Source organism: Aquila chrysaetos, chromosome 17 (assembly GCF_900496995.4).
Source record: "Aquila chrysaetos chrysaetos chromosome 17, bAquChr1.4, whole genome shotgun sequence".
Classification (NCBI taxonomy): domain Eukaryota; kingdom Metazoa; phylum Chordata; class Aves; order Accipitriformes; family Accipitridae; genus Aquila; species Aquila chrysaetos.
The window spans coordinates 657,303-682,571 of record NC_044020.1 but is presented as its reverse complement, the minus strand read 5'-3'; the positions used below and the strand labels follow the sequence as shown (position 1 = coordinate 682,571).

The 25,269-nt window shown below is 50.7% G+C and overlaps 1 protein-coding gene across 12 annotated transcripts in view; it reads left to right on the top strand.

Moving 5' to 3' along the window:
* ZC3H7B (zinc finger CCCH-type containing 7B) overlaps nucleotides 1-17,367 on the top strand; it is a 51,848-nt gene extending 34,481 nt beyond the window's left edge. For all 12 annotated transcript variants that reach the window (XM_041129536.1, XM_041129540.1, XM_041129538.1 and 9 more), the window contains exons 17-23: nucleotides 972-1,057; nucleotides 6,570-6,703; nucleotides 7,962-8,067; nucleotides 9,482-9,590; nucleotides 11,327-11,460; nucleotides 12,265-12,428; nucleotides 13,222-17,367. In XM_041129536.1, the coding sequence (XP_040985470.1) occupies nucleotides 972-1,057; nucleotides 6,570-6,703; nucleotides 7,962-8,067; nucleotides 9,482-9,590; nucleotides 11,327-11,460; nucleotides 12,265-12,428; nucleotides 13,222-13,414 (926 nt within the window). In that variant the 3' untranslated portion in view covers nucleotides 13,415-17,367. The remainder of the gene's footprint in view (nucleotides 1-971; nucleotides 1,058-6,569; nucleotides 6,704-7,961; nucleotides 8,068-9,481; nucleotides 9,591-11,326; nucleotides 11,461-12,264; nucleotides 12,429-13,221) is intronic.
* Nucleotides 17,368-25,269: the final 7,902 nt, after the last annotated feature.

Sequence of the window (25,269 nt, the reverse complement as noted above, 5' to 3'; positions counted from 1 at the left end):
TTGGCAGCTATTTTGGGTCTTTATAGCACTTAAATAACATGGCTTTTTTTGTAACAGAGTCCTCACATTGACCAGACAGTTCCTACTCTTAGGTACTTTTCTATCGCTGTTCAGTGCTCTGAGAATCATAGCACCCATCTAGCTGGTTGGTGCTGGCAGGGGCTGTTCCCTCACCACTTAAATTGGTCAGGAGCTAATTCCTTAGATAAGGTTGGACCAACCCGTTTTCTTGTTGTCTGATGTTGCATTTCTGATTCCTGAAACCTTGCAGATCTTTCCTTGCTGGTTACATACTAGCAGCTGTTCCTTTGTTGGTTTTGCACTGTCAGTCTTTCCTTGCTACCTTGGTTGTACTTGGTGTTTGTCTGTGTTGAATTTCAACTTTCCTCTTCACCTATTGATTGATGGGCAGCCCCCACAACTTGAAGTGTGTAACAGGCTAATTAATCCCAGCAGGGATTAGGTGAGCTTCTGGGGTCTTGGAGGTGCTAGATGTCTCAGTGGGATATCTGTGATCTTCCAAGCTAGTGGCAAAAACTCCAATATACAGTAGATCAACAGTAACAAAGCATTGTCTTAGGGCCTTGGGTAGGATCTGTTGATATGGTGTTGGGGGACAGCCTTGGTCAAGGTCTTGACCCCTAGTCAAGAATCATCATCTTGGAGGCAGCATCTGGGTCCTTTGCAGAGAGCCTGAGCAGAAGGCCAGGTCTGAATGAGCCCAGGAGACTGAACTCTTCCCTTTTCATTTGGCTTGTGTGGAGAGAGGAGCTTCCTTAGCCTGTGCTTAAACACATTCTGTGGTAGGTCCTCTCACAACCCATGTCCTGACATTACCAGTGGGACTGTTGGGAGCTGTCAGCCACACAGGGGTTCCTAAGCCCCAACGTGGGAAGTCCTGCAAACCCCTCCCCCTGTCTCTTCTCTTGGCCGAAGCAGGGTAGCTCAGTCCTGTCTCCTTTTGTTCCCAGGAATGACCCACGAAGATATCGTGCAGGAATCAAAGAAGTACTGGCAGCAGATGGAGGCACATGCCAGCAAACCAGCCAATAGCATGGTAAGTAAGGTGCGTCTAGCACTTGCAGCCTGTTTTTGATCCCAACTGTTCCAGCACTTTCTCTCTTTTCCTCCCACTGCTGTACCTGACAGATCCCAGGCTAGCCATTGAGGAGGAGGACAGCTGAGAGCTTTCCTGATTGCAGTGCTAGTGATGAGCTTTGTGCCTTGTTTTGCAGCATTGTTATCTGTTCTGTTCAGTGGTGGAGTGAAGCCTGCAGAGCAGGGAGGGGAATGCACAGAGAATGGTGCTTCCTGTGACACCTTGCTAGTGAAATCGGGAGACTTTGGGGCCCATGGCCACACAGAGCAGCGACCAAAGGTGTCCTGCTGCCCTTCAATGGCCAAGGGACAATACAGCAGTTTGAAAGACTCTAAGAAATGACTCATGACCCACAGGACTGCTCTAAACGTGGGAGTGGGTGGAACTTGCAGCTCAGGTGCTGTTGAGGCTGGGCAGAGATGGTAGTGGTGCTTTGCCAGGAGGAGGCTGTGAGCTTTGCATCTCTTTGTGCCACCAGTCTCTCAGTGCGGGAGAACGTGCCTCTGGCTGCACGCTCCAGCACTGCCAAGAGCTTTCTCTGGAGACGTGTGTTATAAGCAAAGGGCACCTCTTTGTTTGCTTTCTTCGAACCTGTTGGCTACAGGTGGTGCTGCCTTTTCCTTTTTTTTTCCACCAAGGGGGTGTTCTGTAGTGTAGGAGCAGAGCCCACCCAGTGAGGACGATTCCCAGCCCAGCCCTGAGGCTGAACTAAAGCAGTTTTGCCATTAGAACAGGGAGTTTTTTATTCTTTAATTACTTTCAGAAGATATGTCTGATGAGATGAGAAACTTCATGCCTCCTAGCAAGCTCTCAGGTGTAGGGGCAATTCCCTCCTCTGCAAAATGGCGGGGAAAGTATTGTGAATCCTTTTTGTTCCCACTTGACAGCTTGCTTTCCCCTTGTGGAGTCCTGAGCTTACCACCTCTTGACCTGTGCTTTACTGTCAGAGCAAGGGTGCTTCACTTTGGTTTGGGACCTCTCACCTAGGAGTCCCTCTGCAGAGACCAGCACTGAGTGCAGCCTGGGAGGACCCCGCAGAGGAGGTGTTTTATAGGAAAGGGATCTGAGTCACTCACATGGTGTGTAGCAGCTTCTTTTGGCTAGGTTATGGGCCAGCAGAAGTGTTCTGAAGGCTGTAGGGCACAGATGCTGGGGAAAAGCAGGTCTGACTGGCATGGGTTAGCCCAACAGGAAAGATGCAGGTGACTGCATTGATACTTGCAGTGGGCTCTGTGTCCACCTATGTACTGGTTATGCTGCATGAGATGGAGTCATCTTTGAGGAGATGCTTGGCAACATACCTGCGTGGCCTGTTCTGCTGCTGTGGTCTGAAATGGTTGGGGGAGAGGAACGGGAAGCAGCAGTCCAGAGTAACCAAGGTCTCTAGCTCCCAAATCTGTCTGACTTGCTTAAGGAGTGTGTTCTAGCCTCTCAGGAAGCTGAGAGGACAGGTTTCTACAGCCTATAGTATATGAGAAGTGAGCCTGGATGATCTGAATGGTCCCTGCAGACAGAGCTGGCTATGATCTGTGTCTACCGGGTGTGGGGACAGAGGCAGCTGCGTGCATCTCTACAGTGGAGGAAACGAAGTATGAATTTGTCAGTTTGTGACAGTAGTTGGATTTATATCAGCAATCCCTGCCCCAGGGAGAGTGAAGTCTAGTGCCTGGTTCTGTCCTGCCTGCTATGGACCTGCCTGCATTTTCCAGAAAGCTCTGTCTTGCCATTCTCTGTGCATAATCTGGGGATAAAAAAAGACAGATGTTTTCCTGTAAGCCTTGCAGCTTCAAATTCACCTTTGTCTGGAGGTGCTGCTGTTGGAAGGACAAGTTGTTCAGCGGGCATGGTCAGATCATCCTCTGAAGCACATGGGATCTGGATGCTGAGTGAGGGTTTCATTTCTGGCTGTTGGGGCTTGCAGGGGGCAGAGGATCAGGAAAAGAAATGCCAGCGCCTGCTACATCAGCTGTCAGGGGATGGGCAGAGAGCTACAGTTTCTGGGCCCTATGTTAGGGCTGATGGCCAATGACAAAGTCTGGTTGTGCCCCACAAATGCCTGTCAGAGAGCTGGACTGCACTCTCCACCCTTCCAGGGCATCAGTTTGTGCGGAGGCAAAGCAGCAGCCTTGTTGGTACAGTCAGAAAGTGCCTACCAGCGGCACCATCAGTTGTCTGTAGGGATTGGCAGCCTGGCACTGGCACTGTGCAGGGAGACAAAGTCAGTCAGACGCATGTGTTTGCAATAGCAAACCATGGCTTTGGCATCAGCACGTACTCAGCCAGAGGGCTGTGCTCCGGGATGAGACACTGGCTTGCTGCCGAAGACCCCGGGGGCAGGACTAACGTAGCTGTTGAGAGATGTTTACTTTTGCCATTATTTTCTCCCATCCAAGCAGGCTAACATGACTCAGAGTTTTCTCAGCATCCTTCCAGCTTTCGAAGTTGGCTGCCTGGCAAAGACAGCTTCTCAGGAGTGCTGTAAAAGCAGACCCCTCCTTCCCCCCATCCCATGTGATCCACGCTCAGCCCGGTGCCCTCTGATCAGCGGAAGCAAAGTTGCTCCCAGGGATTTTGCTGCAGTTTTGTCACAGCTGCCAGTTGGACTCAGTTAGCGCCTGGGGCCATCCAGTTGTGCAGAAAAGAGGCAGGCAGCATACAGGGACCCAGCAGCTGTGATGATGCAGGTCAGGAGACTTAGCAAGAAGTGGAAGGTGAAGATACACTACTTGCTAAACACCTGCCAGGGATCTCACACTTGGTCCCACAAATTTGGCCCCGTAGAGGCTGCTGTAGGAGTAAACCCAGTGGCTGCAGATTGAAGATGCAGTCAGCAGGAGAGACTGTTGTAGGTAGCTGCGTGTCCTCCCATCACGTCCCTAGGAATTGAGGGGTTTTAGCCCTCGTTTTTTTCTGTTTTTTGAGGGCAGTTCTGTTTTTACTCCACTAGCCAGCTGCAGAACCCCCATAAAAACTGGCTGCAGAATTAGCAATTTAAGCATGGAGAGGAAAGTGTCTAATAAGGGCTACTTGCACCTAAGTACAGCTCACTCGGTTGGGTGGCTGAGTAACCTGGGCTCCTCAGACAGTCCCCCAAGGCACGTGGCTCCTCCAGAGAGCATTTCAGTATCGCTGAGAGGGGTTCCTGAAGTTGGGAGACAGGAGTGGCCATGCTGAGGCTGTTGCTTTCTGCAAAGCCTGAAGTGGAGAGCTGTCATGCCAAAGATTTTTATTTATTTGGTTGCCATGGTGCATAGCTAACACTATATTGTCTGGCTTCATAGCAAGGGGTGGTGCCACAGCTCGAGGCAATTTCGCCTGGCTTCATCTGCTAGAGCCTCATGTGATACTAATTTCCACACTGTTGGTTATCAGCAGCCTGCCAGGTATGTGTCTTGCCTTTACAAATACAGTCATGTAGCAGCAAAAGCAGCAGCTTTGATTTTTTGCTTGGTTCCCAATCCCCTGGGAGCATATATGCCCACTGGATTGACCGGCGGTTTGCATGACTGATGAAGAAATGCACAGGGCTTCTTTTGGTTAAGAATTTGTGGAAAAAGCAGCCCATATCACCTAAATTACCTGAGAAATATTTTCTTTATCTCTGATCTATTGTGTCTTCTGGAGCCACTCAATTTTTATTTTTGCTGGGTCAGTAGATTTGAGCCAAGCTTCCTGGCTGTGCTGAGAGATCTGTCGCCTGGAGGATTATATGGCAGATAGCATGGGGCTGATAAAGGAGAACATGCCGGCAGAGCCATTGTGTTACCTTAGGCCTGTAGGTTTGGTAGGTCAGTGGAGAGCTCTAGCGTAATTTCCTTTGGAGACCAAGTAGAGATTAAAACTACTGTTCAAAGGCCACACATCGGAGAGGGAGGCACCTTACTGCCTTCTGTGATATCTCAGGTCTCAACCCTGCTCATCCCGCAGCCGGCCGCTTTGATGTGTTCCTGGTGGTCACCAGCACTGGTGAAAGCTGACAGATGAGCAAGTCATGAGCTGGATGCCACCAGAAAGGCTGTCCTGCAGGCAAGTAGGCCAGAATCGCTGCTGCTTTTCGAGAGGTGATGGTTCTCTGGAAGGGTCTTTTTCTGGGACATCCAGAGCAGTGATGGCCTCTTGTAGTCAGCACAGACAAAGCTCAGCTCTCTGGTCAGCTTTTCACAGCGATGGAGGACCCTGTGTATTTCAGCTCTGCTTCTCCAAAAGACTGGGTCTGGAGGATGCAGAGTGGTAGTCAATAGCTTTTGTGGCGTTTCCTGGGAGATGCTTTGAATCTGCACCACCTGTGCTTGCTGTTTTCCGTTTGCCGAGGGACGCGCATAGGGTCCACGCTACTGCTAATCAGTTGCTGGCAGAAGCCTGCTCCTTGGGCACGTGGTTTGCCTGTCTGCTCCTTACTAGATGCTCAAGGTTAGAAGTCAAAGCACGGCAGCTGGGAAGGTTAGCTGTCAGAGAACAGTTCTACTGGTATGTGACCTTTGTCCTTCATGGTTGGCTCGATGACCAGGGTGTTCTTTTAGGTTCTTGCTTTGTGCCGTCACATATTCCTGGGCCCGGGGCCACTGGCGTCCAGTCAGGTTTGCTCTTTGGTTCGGAAATGAACGGAGACACCAGCCTCATGTCTTCCAGTGGTGGTACAAAATGTAAACACCTTTCCAGATATTTGCCCAGAAAACACAAGGCAGCAGTGATATGCGACTGGCTCCATTTTTTTTTTCCTCCTCCACAATATGTTAGTCATAATCCCAAAAGAGCCTTCTCGAGGAGACAGGTAGAAGGCCAATGAAGTTAAGCAGCTGAGAGGGTATGAAATATGTGCCTTGGCAGTTGTACCTCTGTCCAGAGATGATGATTAACTGCCTGTGAGGCTTAGTGCAAAGGAACTGTGAGGGGTGGAAACCTGCCCAGAAATGGCTTTGAAGGGTATTAACAAGAGGACCCAGCTCGGACTTCAGTGTGTCAAATGCTAGACATGACATGAGCCTCTTGGTCCAAAAGCAGGAGTGGTGGGTCCTGTGCTGTGGTACAGCCTGGCCCCCTCCCGAGGAGGCTCTCTCGGCTGCACGACTGAGCTCCCCCCATGGGTAGCAAGGGGGACGTGGATTGCCCTCCCTGTGGGGAAGCGGGGATTAAGCGCTGGGGCAGGTCTTGCGGAGCTTGCCTGTACATGGAGATACGCTGCAGGGGTTTTGCAGCCAGGCCTGGTCAGTGCTTGAAGCTGCCAGGCTGGCTGTGCATTTGGCCAGACGTCAAAGCCCAGGAAATCATGCTGAAGCAAGCGGTGGTTTTGCTCCTGTCTGGTATCTCGACGGGCCACCAGCTAATGCTGGCAAAGAAGAGCTGGACTGTCTCTGATTTATTCTGGCTTGTCACTGGCACACGGGCGTGCGGGGAGCCACCAGCATCTCCATGGCAGTTTGGGGGGTGCATTTTGGCTCTGTTTGCCTGAGGTTGTGGTTCTCTTCCCCAGGCTTCTCCCCGGGCTCCCACGTCAAGCACCTTTGACCTCCAGATGAAATTTGTGTGTGGCCAGTGCTGGAGGAATGGGCAGCTGGTGGAGCCAGATAAAGACCTCAAGTACTGTAGTGCCAAAGCCCGCCACTGGTGAGCAATGCAACCTTCTCTCTCCCCCACCCCTCCTCAAGGGCAGGAATTTCTCCTCTTGCCTCCTCCAGGGCTTCATTTGGCTTCTTTGGAAGAAGCTGTAAGGTTTCCTAGCAGCCTCTCGCTGCTTGGGGTGTTTGTCACTATAGCAAGCATTGCAGATAGCTGTTTTCCAGTTTCCAGCTCTCCTCTTTACTGTTTGTATTTGCTGCCAGCATTGTGCACTGTTACTCCTGGTGCATGCAGTCCAGCTCCCACAATTCCCTTTTTTCCCAGTTGCTATCATTTCTTCTTAGCAAGATCACTAAGATAGTTCTCCTCTGCACTTGTTTATATTCCTAGCTGTTTGCAGATGTCTGTCAGGTCACTATTAGCAGTGATTCAAGTATTCTGCTTCCTTTTAAATTAGTTTCCTTGGCTTTTTCATTGCTTTGGTTGCTCTTCTCTGATGCATGTCTTGTCCATTTGCACCTCCTGGCTCCTTGGGGCCTGTAAGAATGTTCAGTGTGATAGAAGAGGAATATCAGCTGGGAAGTCACGGGAACTGTGGCACCTCTCACTCAGGCAGCCTGGCAGGATAGGGTGGAAGGGTTTATAGGATTTCACTTCCCATAACACAAGCCAAAAAGGCACAGTCCAGCATCCTATTGCAAATGTAAGACCTTTGATGAAAAAGAGACAGAAGCAGCAGTTGCTGGAGGAAGTGAGCAGGTGAGGATCACTTCCTGGAAGGGGAAGGATAACACCTCTTCGTGCAGCTGCTGAACAGAGCTGGGGCTTTTGCCCAGGGTATCTCCTGGTGATCACTTGCTGGAGCCGCAGAATTAATACTTCCTGGCACCTGTACATAAGACAGTGCTTGTAATGACTTGCATTTCTACTGCACCTTTCAAGCAGAAAATATTCCCAAACGTTTTTCAGGGATCTGATTGCACAAGCATTGGCTGTGTCGAAGGGTGGAATGTAGCTGTTTAGTAATCCATGGTGATGCCATATGAGACTTGGGGGAGACTTTTGTGGCTTTATGAGAAGAGATACCCCAGGAAATATGTGATAAGTACAGGGAGAAATCCTCCTAAAACACCCTTCTTGTGGCTTCTCTGTCACAGATGTAATGTGTCTAAGAGCAGCCGGATAGTGGAGGGACAAGCTGGACTGGAGAATCTGATCATCTCTCAATATTTAGGGGTCTCTGAGGAAAACAAAACCTTGTTGTGCTCTTCCTTTTGCCTCTCTTGATTTATTCTCTCTTCTTTAGTTGGACGAAGGAACGTCGCGTCCTGCTGGTGATGTCCAAAGCAAAGAAGAAGTGGGTGTCTGTCCGACCACTGCCTTCCATCCGCAACTTCCCACAGCAATATGATGTAAGCCCTATGCCTGGCACAGCCAGGTGCCCATTCCCCTTCCCTCCCACCGTGGTGCAGTGTTTTGAGGGCTGGTCCCTTGTAGACCTGGCAGGGAGGCAGGCACGTGTTGGCTGAGGTGGGAGGCAAGGACAGACTGATGGCAGCGAGATCTGAAACACATCCAGCAAAAGGGTGGAGCAGGAAAAGGAGCAGCACCCCTTTAAACCACTCTACACACGTATGCGAGTTTCTGACGTTGCTGTTAATGCAGTCACCCTCTCAAGAAGGGGCTGGCACAGGGTTTGGGAATGAGATTTAAGTCTCCCCTTAGGTCAGGGTTTCTCAATGTGGGTGAGAGGTGAGATGGAGCGCTTGGGAGAAGCCCGTCCCTGCCTTTGCTGTGGCTGTGCTGCTGTAGATTGTGAAACGTGCTCACGATGTGTTTTGAAAGCAAAACTAAGAATTCAGCTAAAAAGCCACGTGCTGTGAGGAGAACTGCAGCTATCCAACCTCCAACCCCAGCCTTGAATATGGCGACTGATAGTTTCTCTCCCTCTCTCTCCTTTCCTTTCTCCCTGAAAGGAGGAAGCTCCTCTCCCCCTACCCTATGGGATCTGCTGCCCTTTACTCCATGGGCAAGCGCAAGGCCACGTGTGAGGCCTTGAGTGCTCTCCCGTTGCAGGCCAGTTGCTAGAAGCTGGGGAGGGGAGCAAGAGTTATTTACAGCTGCTGCAGTAGGAGTCGAGGCCAGCAGGTGAGTCGCAGATTGTGCAGCAAAGCAGGTTGCCCTACGAGCGTGTACGTTCCTGAGCTCCCACCCAACCCCAGCCAGAGAAGAACAGCGTCATCTCTTCTCCCCAGTTTGTGTGGGCCAGCTGGTCTCCACACTGCTGTCCTCCTCTGCTGGCAGGACTGGGGGAGAAGGCATGATCAGTAAATATGATGCTTGGAAAGCTGCTCATTCTCTCTAGCAGTGACGCTGTTGGTAGATGGGAGGTCAAGTTGTGTGCGTGCTAGTGTGGTGGTCTAAGCAACCCGTAAGGCCACTCTTCACCCGCTTGGAGATGGCTGGAGAATGAGTCACCTTTGGGGACCAGCAACGTGACCAGCAGGAGACACTGTTGGGTCGATCCAGGTTGCTCCCTGTGCTCTTCCCCAGGGCCAGTGCTAAGCGAAGCTGCACCCGGTCGCCTATGGAAATGGCAACGAGAGAGAGGCCAGGTGCTGAACGGAGCTGCCTGCATTTTTATAGGGAAAACGTACTCTTTGTGTCATCAGGAGCTTGAGGAAAAGAAGCATGAGTTAATGACGTATGAAGTGTCCTGTTTGCGACCTCTCCTGTGTGCAATATAATGTCCCAGCTGAAAACCCACTTTCCAGTCTAGCAAGGAGTGTTTGTGCAGATGCTAAATTTTGCTCTGTCTTTTAACAGTTGTGTATCCATGCACAAAATGGCAGGAAATGCCAGTACGTGGGCAACTGCTCCTTTGCCCACAGTCCTGAGGAGAGAGACATGTGGACCTTCATGAAGGAAAATAAAAGTGAGTGGGGGAAACATGGGCCAGAGAGGTTGGGGAGAGGGAAGAGGACATTTGGGCAGTGGATGCAAGTTCTCATAAGACATACTCTTGACAACAGAGATGGAGCTGGGCAGAGCTGGTACCATGAGCTTAGGTTGGATTATGGGGCAGGTCTGTCTACAGTAATTTAGAGCTGCTATTTTGTTAAACGTGCATGTATATCTTGAGTCCCTCGCTCTGGGACTAGTGCACATTGGTCCCGTGTCTTGCACTGCTCCACTGCTGCCCTCTCTTTCTGCAGCTCTTTGAATCCACCCTGTGCTGTCCAGCCAGTTGCCGTACTGTCCCAGGCCTGGCTCCGTATGGAGCTCTGCCCAAGAACCAGTCCTGACCTGTAGCTGCTCCTGTATCTTTCTTGTCTGTCTTTTATCTGCCTTGGCTTTCTTGCCCATTTCTGCTCATATCCCTTGCTCCTGGGCTGTGGCACTCCCTGCTCATGGCATTGTATTCAAACGGGTGAATTTGAGATCCTGAATGAGAATATTGTTGGGTGGTACTTGTGTGGAGGAGCTTATCTGGAATTAATTTTGCAGGCTCTCAGCTTACCTTTTGGGGGAAAGCTGGGTGGTTGCCCATGACTTGGACTGCCAGCTCTCTGGCAGCAATCCTTGTTTTTTCAGGCCAACAGCAAGCTCTTTGCAAGGCCCAGTTGTCCAGGTGCTCAGCTAGTTCTGTTGGGAGATGCTCGAAAGCCTGAAGGATTTCAGGCCTGCCCTGAATTTGTTCGGTCTTTGTGCTTGGATGGAGGGTCTTTCTCTCTGCTGGGCCAAACGCTGTTAGTTGTTACAGTTCAACTCATTTTGTTGCTGAGGCGTTTAAAGCACATCAGACCAGTCTGGGTGTGTTTGCTCAAACACAAAGGTGAATCTTCAAATGACAGCGTTGTTTCAGTTGGGGGAATTTGCATTCATTATCCCCAACTGCCTTGAGTTCCTCAATTACCCATTTAGTGAGGAGTAAATCACTAACGCATGGCACTTACAGCATCACATCAGTGTCTGCAAACATTTATGTTTCCATTGCTGCTCTCAGGAGCTGATCTTGGAAAGACAGATGTGCAGTCAAAGCTTCTACACAAAATTTCCCTTCCCACTAGTATGCTGAGTGGGTTTTAAACCACGAGCACCAAGAGACATCGACTGCACTCCTCTGGACAGGTTTTGAACTTGGAGCAGGCTATCATTAGGTCTTCCTCCCCTCCCCAGTGCTTCCTGTGGCCAGCTTGCTTAAGGGCTCTCCTCCCTCTCGAGTGCTGAGGGTGAAGCTTGGGCTTGGAGGGAGGGGACGGATCTGAATCCAGCCCCTGCCTTAGCTCCCTGGCTGGAGTGAGATGTCTGCTGAGGTCAAGCAGAATGAGGCCCGATGGAGAATCACCTTGTGGGGTGAAGTCCACGGAGATCTTGGGGCACTTTCCCTTCTTCCTGAATACTTGGTGTAGCTGCTGTCGCAGTTGCCCCTTGACTCATAGAAGAGACCCCCCCATGCCAGGCAGTGTGGTGTGAATTTGGTTCCTCTCCCCGGGGCTCTCATTTGGGCAAGCAACATTGGGCCTCCCGAGCGCAGGTCTTCAGTCTGACGGCAGCTGCTGCTGCACTGGAGAGGGGAGGGAAGGGCTGCCCCAGCGTTCGTCCTTTTCTCGTAGTTAGCGCACAGTGCGGGAGGTTGTCTGAGTGACTTCACGGGTCGCCTTTGTGCAGTACTAGATATGCAGCAGACCTATGACATGTGGCTAAAGAAACACAATCCTGGGAAGCCTGGAGAGGGGACGCCGCTCACCTCGCGAGAAGGGGAGAAACAGATCCAGATGCCCACCGACTATGCTGACATCATGGTAATCAGCTGCTCTCTTGTCCTTTATCCCTCCTCCTTCTCCTCGGTGCTGACAGCCCGCCCCTCTCCCGTGCTCCAGGTGTGAGCTAGCAGGGACTGCCTGCTCTTGTGGGAAAGAGCCCGTGCTAATGTAGGTTAGATGGACAGCGTGGAGCAGCACAACCAGGGCAGCACAGATGAGGCGGGAAGGGATTGACCCGGGGTCAGCAAAGCTCTGCAATGGCTTTTCTGTTAATCCTCGAGTCAGTAGGAGTCTACCTTAGGTTCCGTTTTGCGTGGGCTCAGCCTCTCCCCTGCTTCCTGCCTGCTCCTGGGAAAGCTGGCCAAGCCATTGCTGGCCTGTCAGAAAAGAGGGAGAAGGTTGGAGAAGAGCTGGGTCTGGAGCACCGAGGCCTGGGAGAACTAGAGGCAGATGTGTCTCTTTAGCCCAGGGGTGGTGGCTGGTCTAAGAGTTTCTGCTCCTGCAGAGTCCTGCATCGCCTGTGCACCTGGGGGCCTTGCAGTCAGACCCCACCTGGGCCGTCAGCAGGGGCAGGGGGACCACGTCAGTGAACTGAGCTGTCCTGTTCTCTGAGCCCGTTTGAGTTGTAGGTAAACCTCAACAGAGCATCTCCTCTGCTCCCCCTTAGTGGTGGCAAGATGCCCTAAAGATGACGTGGCAGGGAAGTGCAGGAGGTCGTAGACCGAGTGGAGCTTCCAGGATGCTCTGGAAAGAGAGGGGGAGAGGCAGTGTCAGCACAGGGAAGGCTGATGGGGGTGTCTGTTAATGCACTGACTGGCCCTTTGCCCTGTCTGCACCGGTTAGATGGGCTACCACTGCTGGCTCTGCGGGAAGAACAGCAACAGCAAGAAGCAATGGCAGCAGCACATCCAGTCGGAGAAGCACAAGGAGAAGGTCTTCACCTCAGACAGTGACTCCAGCTGCTGGAGCTACCGCTTCCCCATGGGCGAATTCCGGCTCTGTGAAAGGTACCGTTGCCTCGTCCTCCTCCTGTGCTGCTGCTGCAGGGACAGGGCAGCAGGCCCAGGGCCTCCATCATCCCTCCTCCTCCTCCTCCTCCTTCACCATGTCCTCCTCCTCTCACAGAGTCCCCAGGGACTTCTGGTTGCAGGAGTGGGACAAGCTGACAGGTTTGGGTGATGGTGAGGCTGCTGTTGGATCCCAGAGGTGCTCAGCCACACTACTGAGTGGTAAAAATACATTCCTGAGCACGTATCTTCAGAAAAGGAGAGTGAGCTTCATGTCTGCACCTGTGCTCTCCATGGCCAGGATGCTCTCAGCTCTCAGGCTGCTGAACAGTCTGCTTGGCCTGATGCTTGGGGGAATCCCATGTGCTTTATTAAATGGTTTGAATGCCTCGCACCCTCTGAATCGGCACCTTGAGGTGTCTTCAGGAGGCTTGTGATGGTTAGAAATGCCACTTTGGTTAGAGAGAAGGGTCTGTCTCTCATGGCTGTTACCTGGCATTTCCTCTCTTGTGTGGTGGTTTCTCCTCATCCCTGCTGGTCCCATTCCAGTTCACGTTGTTTTGTTCTGTTCACTAAATCCCCTCATAGACATCGCTCTGTTTGCTGCTCTGTTTCTGCCCCCAGCCTCCACATTGCCTTCCCTGGCTGCACGTGGGTTTGTAGGAGAATCACTCCCCCCTTAGAAAGGAGAGTTCGTAGCATGTGTCGGTGGGCCCCAACCGAGTATCCCAGACGGGGAGCTCGAAACTCTGTCCTGGGGGTGCCTTCCTGATCGTGCTCCTTGTGCCGGCAGGTTCCAGAAGAGCAAGGCCTGCCCCGAAGGAGAGGAGTGTCGCTACGCCCATGGCCAGGACGAGCTGACGGAGTGGCTAGACCGGAGGGAGGTGCTGAAACAGAAACTGGCCAAAGCCCGCAAGGACATGCTGCTCTGCCCCAGGGATGACGACTTTGGGAAATACAACTTCCTATTGCGCGATGACGTATAGTAAGGGTTGGCGGGGGAGCCTGTCGGCTGGAGAAATGTGGGGTGGGTTTTCCGAGAGTGGCAGTAGCAGGGAGAGCGAGATCTGTGTCTCGCAAAGAGAACTTTTTCTTTTCTTTCGTTTTGAGATTATGAGACAATGATTTATTAGTGGTGAATGAAATAGTGAATTTGATTCTTCTTGGCCAGCGAACGCCATGCTCACTGAGTTTGTGATCCATCTTCTCACTCTTCTTTCCCCCAAATTCTCCTTCCTCTCCATCTTTTTGTTTTCGCTGTCCTTCATTCAGAGGAATGAATCCAATCTGTACTGGGCTGCGAATTGGAGAATTCCTCCTTGTGTCATTCTCCAGCCCTTCAGTTTGGAGTGTGGCTGCAGAGGTCCAGAGGACAAAGCTGAAAGGGCCAGACATCTGGTGAAAAGGTGACCGTGAAGTTCATGTGCTCCTTTTCTCAGTGCTGCAGAGCAAGCCCCACTTAACGCTGCTGCAGCCAGCCGGCTCTCCTGGGAGTTCAGTACCAGAAGAATTAGGGATTGAGGTGCAAAAGAAGGAAAACCACTAGATCTGGCTTAAAACATCTAGGCTTAAGCTCCTGCTGTCTATATTGCCCTGAGGCATCAACTGGTGCTGAGGAGTGTAACAGCCATCTGGTATAAAGAGCATAGCTAAAAGCAGCAAAGTAATAAAACTGCTTGCAGCAGCAGGAACTGGATTGTAGGTGACTTCAGACTGTTTCAGCTGACTGTACCCAGAAAGCAAACTGGTGACTCCTCATTAGATGCCTTTCCCAGTGTGCGACAGGTATTCGGGGTGGGTAGCTTTGGTTTGTTTTTTTGGCTGGTGTGAATGGTGCAAGTATGACTGAAGCCATCTAGAAGGTGTAGTGGAGACTGTGACACACCCTGCGTCACTGTCGTCCACGCAGCAGTATCAGTCAGGAGGAAGGCTGTAACCAAAAGGAGCCTGTGTTTCTGTGTTGCCTTGTGTCCTGAAGAGAGGGAGGGAGGTATTGGGGTTCCCTTCTTGCTCTTTAAATGGCCTATGTTACTGATTATTTACAGTATATTTTTCCCTGCATTTTTCCCTGCATTTTTCCCTGCACTGCCAGAAGAACTGGGTGGGGACCCATTTAAAAGGACACCATGGAGCAGCACGGGCGATGCTTTGCTGATGGGAATCCAGCTGTAAGAGTATTTACCAGCACCGGAGGTCCAGCCCCCTCCTCCTCAGAGCCGGGGCAGGGAGCTTGCGGACACGCAGTGCAGCCAGGATGCGACCCAGGGCAGGGACCGCGGTGGAGGGTGAGCACAGTGGGACCCAGCCATGCGCCTGCTCCTGTCCCACCTGATGGGCACCATGATGGGGGAACCAGTGATACGGAGCTCTGGGCCAGGAGTTTTGGCTTTTGTAGTGGTATCAGTGAGAGGCAGTACTGCTCTGTATGCCAGCCTTGTCCTTTCCGGCGGTCTCATCCTGTAAGCAGTAAACGTGTCCTGTCCTGAGCTTCCCTCTCCTTCTGTCTTCTGCAGTCCAGCTGCGCTCTGCAGTTTTGCATGCAGGGATGGCACCATCCACTCCAACACACATCTCCCTCCCAGCCTTCGTAGGGGATGTCTTTTTCATACAGAGTCTCCCAGGACAGTAAGCTCAGAGCCCTTGGGGATGGCAGGGCTGTATCCTTGGTAAATATGATCTGGCTGCGAACTGCTTGGTGCTTTGGCATTGCTGGGTCCCCCTTTTCCCTCCCTGCTCCCATATCCTTGGGGTTCCCAGCTTCAAGAGAGATGGGATGTGGAAGTACAAGAGATGTGGAAGTGCAGGAGGCACTGTGGGGGCAACTGGCACCTTTGTAAACCATCCTCCAGGGAGGTGCATCAGCTCCACTGGGGTAGTTACGGCCCAGGAGCAGCATGCGCTGCATGCTGGTTTTGGGTCTTTACAGAGATACTATGTGCTCTAAGTAAGCTGGACGTGCCTCTGAGCTTGTTTGCTCTCCTTTAAAATGTGGATGGTGATCACTGGTTTGGTATGAGCTTCCCTTCCTGGCTGTACAGCACCTTGAGATCTGGCCTGGAAGGGGCCAGGACCCTAACATCTGATGATACACGGGTGGCTTATTGGGAGAAGGCGGCAGCGGTTATTTCTATCTCTGCCGACGTGAGGGGAGAAGGACAAGATGGGGAAGGATCCGTAGTGCTATGGGGAAAGAGAGTGACCAAAGCAATATCAGACATGGCAGTTTTTGAGTGGTCAGGTGCTGTATTTTCCCCTCTGCCCTTTGCTGTAGCTGTCCAGATTGTACCTTCTCCTGGTGCTCCTTGTGCTCAACTGGTCAACTTTATAAACAGAGAGGCGGGAGAGGAGGTAGGCTTCAGCTCCTGGGTTATCTTGTTCTGCTCTTCTTGGGCAGTCACCAAGGAAGCAACTCTGGATCGGGGAATGTTGGAATGTGTTTTTTCTGTTTAAAACAAATCTGCATCTCTCGTGTGACTCTAGCGTTCGCTGCGCCGTGATTTCTCATACGATAACTTGTTTAGGTTACAGAGTGGGTCGCTGTCCCCTCTCTCCGTCTCTGCGATGAGAGCCGAGCTGCTCAGCAGGGCTTCAGAGGTTCAGACTGGGGCCGAGGCGGGGAGAGGGCGAGCATGCGTGAGGTGAGGGAGGCCCACGGTCACGGGCGTTGCGTCGAGTATCTCTTTTTGTTTTCCCTGATATGATAACCTGGTCTGTGGTGTTGCAGTACTTTGTCACCAGACTTGTTTTAGTGTGTATATATGTGACCCCTCCCATGAAGCATATATACACAGGTATTAAATATATCGCTCTATATAATATTATATGTGTGTGGTATCGAAGGAATCTTTTCAATGAGGGTAAAGGAAAAGGACTCGGGCCAGGAAACGCAGCATCTCCAGTTTAAATATGAAGACTTTATTTGGGTTAGGGAAAGGGCAATAGCAAAGAGGGGAGGGTTTTATATAGGTAGGTATAAATTTTGAGATGGGACAGGTTTCCCTGTTCACACTTTTGAAACCCCCTAGGATGCCCTCGCAGTCCCATCTCAGTGAAAGAGTATTATACTGCTAACTAGCGAGTAAAGTTTTAATGATAAGGCTTTGCTTATATTATTTAAAGGGATATTGTGAAAGGTAGGAATCTTCACACTTGACTTCCCAGGCTCGCTTTATCAAGCCAAAGAGGGTTTTCTTCGGCAAGTTACGTACTCTCAGCAGAACTGCTCAGCGCTCAAGGCTCTACAACAGATAAACCACAAGTTGTAGGGCTGCTTTAGTGGTGCGTTCACAAGACCCTGTGATAACTCTCTCTTTTCTTCATTCACATGAGGGAAAAGAAAATTTTGCAGCACAGAACCAAATCGGAGGGTTATTAACAACAGAAGTGATGTTTTAATTTTATAACATTAGAAGAAAATCTTGTATCCTGTAAAATCACCACAGACACACACTCACACAGAGTCAAGACTTTGATTTAGATCAACTTGTTAAATGCTGAAGGACTTAGTGGAAATCTTTTCCCAAATCCTTTGGTAGGGGCAGGGATTTAAGTGATGCTGGTGTTGGAGTTAACCTGACCTTTACAGGGGGAAGTAAAAAAACAAAAAATACCCTACTTAGCTTGTATGAAACTGTATGTCAAAAATGGATGGGTTTTAGCAAGTGAAAGGAAAAGATAGCAAGGGGATGCTGCAGTTCTGAGCTGGGTAGTAATGATTTCGAGTCCTTTAATATGTCTTTGTATTAATATAATTTAAGAATACCACGCTTTACTATTAAAAAAGAACTTAGTATCTTTCATAAGGTCTAGTATCAGGATAATAATGTAGATGTTTTAACAACATTTTTGTTTCTGTTCTTAAATAAAAATAAAAAACAAACTTGCTTCTTTTAGCCTTTGTAATAGAAAATAAAAGTGTGCACTTTAAACCCTCTCCTGATCCAGTGTGTGTTTGCATTTTTCAAAGAGCTCGCAAAGGCTTTTTATCTTGGTTTCAGGTTTCCCTGCTGTAAGGAGGCAAGCAAAGGGAGGACTTCAAGCATTGGATTGCTTTTGCTTTCTCCCATTTTTAAGTACAATCTACTGCTCTTCTTGCTGAGTGGAAAATTGCCTGTGTGCGTATTAACAGATTCTGCAGTTCTTCATCAGATGCACGGCTCTGATGAACTTCATGTGTGTTTAAGATTTTTTTTTTTTTTTTTTTTCTTTCCCCCAAGCACCAAGACTCTATGTGCTCTGCATTAACACGTTGTTTCAGGTGTTATGGTAACCTGTGTTTTGAAACCTCCAGTAATCAGGTCTCGTAATCACCTTCATCTAGAGGTTGTTCTGCTGTGTAGGCTGCTCTGTTCAACTGGGTCAGCCAGTTCTTTTTCCTGCCAGCATGCACCCTGCCCGGGAAAATGCCCTTAGCCCTACTCACCAAGTCGCATGCAGCTTGGGCCGTGAGAAGTGTCTGCGCAGATTCCCCCTGGAGAAGATGCTGTGTAGTGAAGATTGCACCTGGGGGAAGAGGTCAGTGTGACAACATTTATTAATAAAACTGTTTTCTTTATTTTTCTAAATCCATCATGATGCAGATTAGTCTGGGATTCTTGATGACACCAAAACTGGAGATGCGGCAAAGACAAGGGAGACCTGTGGAGACACCCTGCTACTGCTGTTTAAACTGCTAGAGTGACCAGAAGGTCATACCCAGTGAGACCTGAGGAGAGGAGACTTGTTACGCATCTCCCCAGTGCGCCTGGATACAAACATGACAACTCATACAGGCCTGAAGACAAGCCTGTAGTGCAGAGGGAATGAGGAGACCAGCGCACTTTCAAGGTGCATGTATTGAGTGTGTACGACGTGAGAGAGGCATTAGTTTTACCCTCCACAGATTATTGAGGCCATGCTGATAAGAGTGAGGGTAGCTTCTCCAGTACAATGGGGACCAAAACTGTCAAATTGCGAGGCAGACAAAGCATGAGGAGAAAAACGACAACGTTTTCTTGCAGGTTTGAGCCTCCAGCTGTAAACCCCTCTCCACCGGTGTTTCTTCATTGAAGAAAATAAATTTGTGTGTTGGAGAGGCAGGGAAAGGAGTGGCGACTTCAGTATTCACATCCTCCGAGGAACTTCAGCAGACATTGAGGCAAGAGGAAGAGCCCCAGGTCAGCCAGGAAGGATCCAGGATTGAGAGGAGCAGGGGTAGAGACCCTGAGCAGTGGGAGGAAGGCTTCGTACCAAAGACCTTTAATGCCATCCCACAGCAGCCTGGCAGAGGGAGTTTGCCTTGCAAAGCATGCACGCTGCAGATGGGATGCCTAAGTAATGCTGTGACTGAGTCGGTCTGCCCACACTTTAGGGAAACATTTCTGGGCAGTGACAGCAGGTGATGCAAATGCTGTCATCACTCTTCATTGTTTTTGCCGCAGCCGTTGCAACCAAGAACAGAGCCGTGTTGTGTCCTGTGCAAGGAGAGCAGCGGACAGGAGGTCTGGGGTGGAGGGTGCGGAGGAGGTAATGCTGTAGGGTGCTCGGGTGGAAAAACATTGGGCAGAAAGCGGTGTGCTAAATAGTGAAAGAGCCCCGGGTGGGAGGGAGGTGCGGGGGGAAAGGCTGTAGGAGCACTGGCTGGAGCAGATAGCCATTTGGTGGGGGGTGGAGGAAGGTGCTGAACAGACTTGGTTGGGTGCCTATGGGGTGGCTCTGGACAGAGGTCCTGAGGACAGTTAGCTCCTGGGGCTTCCCAGAAAGCCACGGGCACTGCTCAGGAGCTCTGCGCCGTGTCTCATCCAGCCTCCCCCCTTTCTCCCCAGGATGGGAGGGGACAGGATGGGGCCCATCCATTCCCAATAACCTCTCTCCCTTCCCAGATGGATTGTCACCTCCCGCTTCTCTGCGGTTCCCCTCCAGGCAAAAGCAGCGTGTCCTGGTGCCCCCAGGACAGGGCTGGTGGTTTCTGAAAGCAGATCCAGGTGCAGCAAGGATGAGAGCAGGGATCAGACCAGAGGACAGCTCCAGTTGGCTGCTTCCCCATGGTGCAACAGTCCTGGCTCTGGAGGCTCCTGAGACTGCCCCTTTCAGGGGTGCTCCTCTCTGCAGTTTAGCTTATAGATGGCAGTGCCCCCGAAAACTTTTTCCTGGGAGCCTCAGGAGGCACAGACCTAGCAGAGAGTTCCAGGAAATAGGGTTATTTGTTACCGTCTGGATTAATCCTCCCAAAAATGACATTTACCCAGGGCTGGGATAGAAATCTCTAAACCCAGATGCCAGAGTAGATTTGGCTTTCTTGGAATGAGAAAAATACTCAGCGCTGGAGGTGCTCTTTGTTGTATTTCCCTTGTTCTCTGTGGATTTCCTCTTTCTGCCTTAGCTGTGGGCTTTTGGTAGTGCTGGGGCCCTCCAGGCAGACGGTCGGGAAGGATGAAGAGCTGCATAGTTTCTCTAATTGAAAACCAAGGCACGCTCCCCTGTCTGTACCCCAGCAAAGCTCAGAGGCAGAGAGGGAAAGTCCTGCTTCCACAGGAGCGAGATGGCGTCAGTTTTCCTTAGCCAAACGGCTTGAGGATCACTGCAACACGGCTGGACATTGCCCCTGGGAGCTGTGGTGGGGATTCAATACAGAAGCAGTGTTTCAAAAGAAGCTCTCAGCAGGCTGGATCTTGTCCTGATCGAGACCATTCGTATCTTGGCTTTTGGGGATCAGCGGCGGCCAGACTGCCCAGCCTTCTCAGGGGATCGGTTGTTATCTTTCAACCCGCATGCCTTCCCCAGGCTCAGCTGACTCCCGTATCCATCCATTGGGCTCTGACCTCTTGGGCCAAGGTGCTGCAGGATCCCTGCTCCTGGCAGGGGCCACGTCGTTCCCGGGGGAGGTGAGTGAGCCTGGGAAGGGAAGGGATGGCCAAGGGACAGCCGAGGTCCTTACAGCCAGCCTCTCCGTTTTGAGAAGGAAGCAGGCGGAGGAGCATGTATCTTCCTTGCTGTCCCACCCAACAGTCTCCCACAGACCCTGGCAGAGGCCCAGCAATTGCTGTCCTTGGATTTCCCCATCCTGCTTTAAACGCCTTGGTTTATTGCTGCTCTTGGCACCTCCTGGGCTCTGCCTCCTGCCAAGGCTTGTTCGGAGAGCTCCCAAAGCCAGCTCTGCCCAGGCTCCCAGAGCGTTTCTGGAGCAGGGAAATGCAGAAAGGCAGCTCTAGGTGTCCTTCCTGCCCAGGGCAGCACAACTTCTGGTGATCCCAAGAGCCTTTCTCACATTTTCTCCCTGCCTAGCACCTAGTTTTCTGGCAAATGGCACCTCACAAGGGAAGGCCACGTGCAGAGGAGCAGAGCTGCGGTGAGCCCGGCTGCCACGTGAGCACCCCGAGAAGGGGGAGATGTCTTGGCAGGGGGGTGGGGAAGCAAAGCTCATTAGCTTTTTGGCACTCATTTTGGGGAATTAATTTTTAGAAATCCTTTTGCCTTAGGCGGGAGGTGCAGGCGGTTCCTTCCACTGAACTGTACCGCTCGCTTGGGGGATCCCGGCGCTGCTCCTCCACCGAGGGAGACAGGCACGCATCTACACATACATGGGCACGTGTATGCGTGCGATACTCTGCCTCATACTAGGAGCTAGTACAAGAAAAAAAAAACTACGGACGTCTGCAAAGAGGCAGTGACTGACCTCTGGCAAAGGGTTTGCTTGGATAAAAGAAGAAAGAGGAAACCATTTACCAAGCTGGGTTTGGTGCAAGAACCAAACTCCGTGGGTGGGCCTGGAGCCTCCACACAGACCATGAGGAGTAGGCTTGATGTGTGGGACCTGCAGCAGAAGACATCTTGCATGAGGAGATACAGAAATTTCAAAATAATGGCTGTGCTGCCAAGGTGAATGGTCTTGGGTGACTGAAAAAAAGCTGTTTCGAGAGCAGCAGGATTTGTATAGCTTCTAGAGATTTTTACAGATTTTTGTCCTTATTTCCAGATACACTTCAGGGGAGTAAGCTACCTTGTCTGTCACCACAAAGTCCCCTTAGTACTGCTGGCTTCTGCCTGTCCCCTCACTATTGCCTGCCAGGGGCAGCATGTGCTTTGGGGTGTTGGCTGCCAGTGTGTGCGCCCCAGATCAAAGAGAACAAATAACAGCGGGTTTTCTCTCTGAGGAGGCATTAATTTGACTCTCTTCTTCCTACCTTATCTTTCAAATAGAAAAAAGATACTTAAATATATTTATCCCTTTGGCAACCTGAGTAGCATGTTCTGGGGAGGGAGGGTTAGATGGATGGATGGATAGATAATACTGTTGTGTAAGCTTTGTGTCCGCAGAAAATCAGACAAAAATGGTTTTTATTTTCTAAGAGGACACATTCCATTAGATTTTCAAGCCAAGATTTCATCTCATTGGAGGAAGCTGAGATAACAGCAATTAGTAATTATAACCGATAGTGCCTTTCTTTGGTCAAATGTCACTGCTGCTGGTGGGTTCTCCACGAGCTGTGCTTTCAGATACCCATAAGAAAAAAACTAAGTTCCCTTCTGTAATGGTGGCCTCAGAAATCGATGTGCAGCCAGGTGCCACCACCAACTACAAGACCCACAGCAGCAATCCAGGAGTTTCTGACCGAGGAGGCCCCCAGGTGTGCCACCATCTCTTGTTCTGGGGCCAAGGGTAGCTGCAAGACACCGGCAGGAGGGGAGGCAGTGGAGAGGCAGCTCCAGAAGCACCGTGGATGTAGCCCTGTGAAGGAGTTGAGGGAGCACTTCTGGGACTGAGGGAAACAACTTGGAGAGATACACAGAGAGCCCCCTCACCCAGCTCCTTGTAATGAACGGGGTTGTATCAGAGGTCTGAGTGTCCGAAACGATTCTTCGGGGTCTCAAACTGCCAGGAAGGCTGTACCTACCAATAACACCTGAACAGCGGTGCTCTGCGGTTCCTGGTGTGCTTTGGGCCTGATGGCAGACCCCTGTAGAGAGATCCCTCTAAAGACAAGAGTAGAATTAGGGGTTTTAAGAGCAACATTTCATGCTCTGGTACCAACAGAAGTACCTGAGCACTGCAGAGAGGCAAAGGGGTTAGGGTGGGGAGGCAAATCAAAAGACAAGAATGTGGTTGTGCTTAAAAAAAACCCCAACTCTTTGAAATGAAAAATCTAAAAGGAAGGAGAGCATGGACCAAGGTAAACGTTGAAGGACCCCCACTCCTCTCCTTGGGACTGCGTGTGGCCATGGCACTGCTGAACACGCTCCACAGGCAAATGTGCTGAGGGGCCCGGCCAGCACGGCTGGGCGGTGTGGGTAGCTGCACCGGGAGACCTACAGAAAAGGCACTGAAGGTAGCCCTGGCCTCTGCCATTTCACCTGATGTTTCTGGAGTTTGGCCCTCTCTGCCACATTAGGTGCCCCCTTCTGCGTGCCACCCACTTACGGCCAGTGTAAGTTGACTGTAGCTGGTTGAGTTTGTAAGAAAGTGTGCTGTTAAGGGCTGGCTGGGCTTCTGAGTGATGGAGTAGAGCTGCTGAGACCTCCACTAACGTGAGATTACAATAATAATAAATAATGATCTGATCCGATAACAGTGCAGCCAGCACAAATGATGCAATCTGCGGCCCTGCCTGCAGCTTTCCAGAGCCAACATTTCAACTCCCTTCACTAAAGCAGCTCAAGCGCTCTCCGTGGTGGGGATGCAAGGGCAGATGGACACTCCCCACTGCTATGGCTCTACTCCATTGTACGGTTTCTGCTTCCCCAGGGCTCAAAGTCAGGGCAGTGTGGATGCATCCTGCTAGTGATGTTACCCAAGCTCCTCTCCTGGGTGGGAGCTCATTTTTCAGGGATTATGAATCAAGAAGGACACACAGTGTTGGCAGGAGACTTTGTGGACATGGCAAACACAAGATGAGGTAGGCACTCTCAGATCTCTAGACAAGAACTTCCAGATGTCCATTGCAGGCTAATAATTTAAAATGCTAAGTGATAATTTAGATGATCTTTATGGTTCCTTCCAACCCAAACCATTCTATGATTCTGTGAATTTCCTCTCAATGAACTTCTTCATTTTCTGAAGCCATAAATGTCAGTCAATTGCTGCAGCAGCTGCTGTGAAATCCTTGGGTTCCTCCAGACAGGCAGTCAGATGTTTGTTCAGCTTTCAGGACAAGTTTGAGCCTGGGGCAAAACCAGGAGGTCCAGCTGCACCTGGCATTGGGCAGCTACCACATTCCCAGTCACTTTACCTTGCCATCATTTGATGAGAAGCAGACCTAGGCATATATGATGGTAGCTCTCCCAAACATTAATGATGGCTGGTGGGATTGAGTGACCCTACTCTGCTTGCTTTGCCCAGACAGAATGGACCAGAAGATTTCAGGAAAGGCCATGGACCTCCTGGCTGACAGGCTGTGCTCCAGGAAGGAGAGATGCAATCGTTTCTTTTGCTCCCAGCAGCCAGAATGCACTAACCATCTGTAGGGTCTGTCTGCTGGCTCCAGCTTGGTCGGTGGAGGACACTGTAACAGCCTGGGGTTAGTAGGGGACTATTCTCCCTGAATGGTTTCGCCACCGATGGTTATCACTGGCTGTTTTCTTGCATTCTCTCTGGGGAATGGGGGGAGCAAACCACAAGGAAAATCCCAAGAGGTGGTAATGTAGTTGTATCGTAATTAAGAATTCTACCAAAGCATCTGCTGTGTGACTTCTGAGCCTGATTAGATTGGGATCTAGATCATGAAACTTCCCCAGCTAATCTGAAATTCCCAACCACCCAACCTGGCTAGGTAATTCTTTCTTTTTGGTTTCTATTGGGTTAAATCAAATGCATTTCCTTATGGGACCAAACACCATGCTATTGGGAGTGAGCAAAACCCTAGCACTTTTTAAGACTCTGAATGCTGGGCCAGTGAAACGCTTCACTTCAGGCACAAGAAGAGTACTAATGACTTCACTCAGGCTACTTTCATGCTTAGAGCCACAGACAGTTTTGCTGGGCTGTCCCTGATAGCTGGGGCTCACAGTCCAGTGTAGGAATACCTGGTTCCTATCAACTCACACTGGCGCTGTAAGGCTGAGCCTGGCAAAACAGACAAGAGCAAACTGAGAAATAAGGGCACTTCTGTTCTAATTATCACACCGAGCAAAAGAGAAGACCCTGGCTCATGTAAGATGCTCCTTCCCATGCCAGATCCCAATAAAGAAGATCAGAACCTTTATCCTCCTGTCTCCAACCCATCCTTCCATGCTAAAAACTTCACTAACAGGAGAGGAGGGGCTTTGCATGCTCAAGATCTTACTTAACCAGCCGTTATCAGAGTATTTGCAGGATGCATGAACTCTCTTGCCTTACATCACTGCTCCGAGAGGAGTCAGTTGGCTTTCTGATAAAACTCTGTGCCACTTAGGAAGAGAAATTCTGCATTTTGGAGGTGATGCACACCTGATAAGAAAGATGCCTTACGCCGTTATCTATATTGCCTTAGGAGGGACACGCAGTAAGCATTGCATCATATACAAATACTGTCTCTATCTGCATCTCAGAGAGCTGGAAAGTTAGCAGGCAGATGCAGACAGCGCGCGTATCTCCACGGGGCAGCCTGCGCAGCTCAGAGCTCCTCAGAGCCTCTCAAGAGCCCTTCAGAGGATCCCTTTTCTGTACCTTTTTGCAGCCAAGGTGTACCCCTGACAGCCTGCGCGCTTCCCGCCCCCCGACCCCCGTGTGTGTATTTGTTATAACACCTTGGGAAGGAAAAGGGTGCTGCCTTTGCAAAGTTAGATAACTGGCCCAGTTCTTTGCTGCCGGATTGGCTGGGAGAGGCCCTGTAAAACCACGCTGGCCAGCCGCCCAGCCCAGCCCTGCAAGGCTGCAAGCTATTTCCAC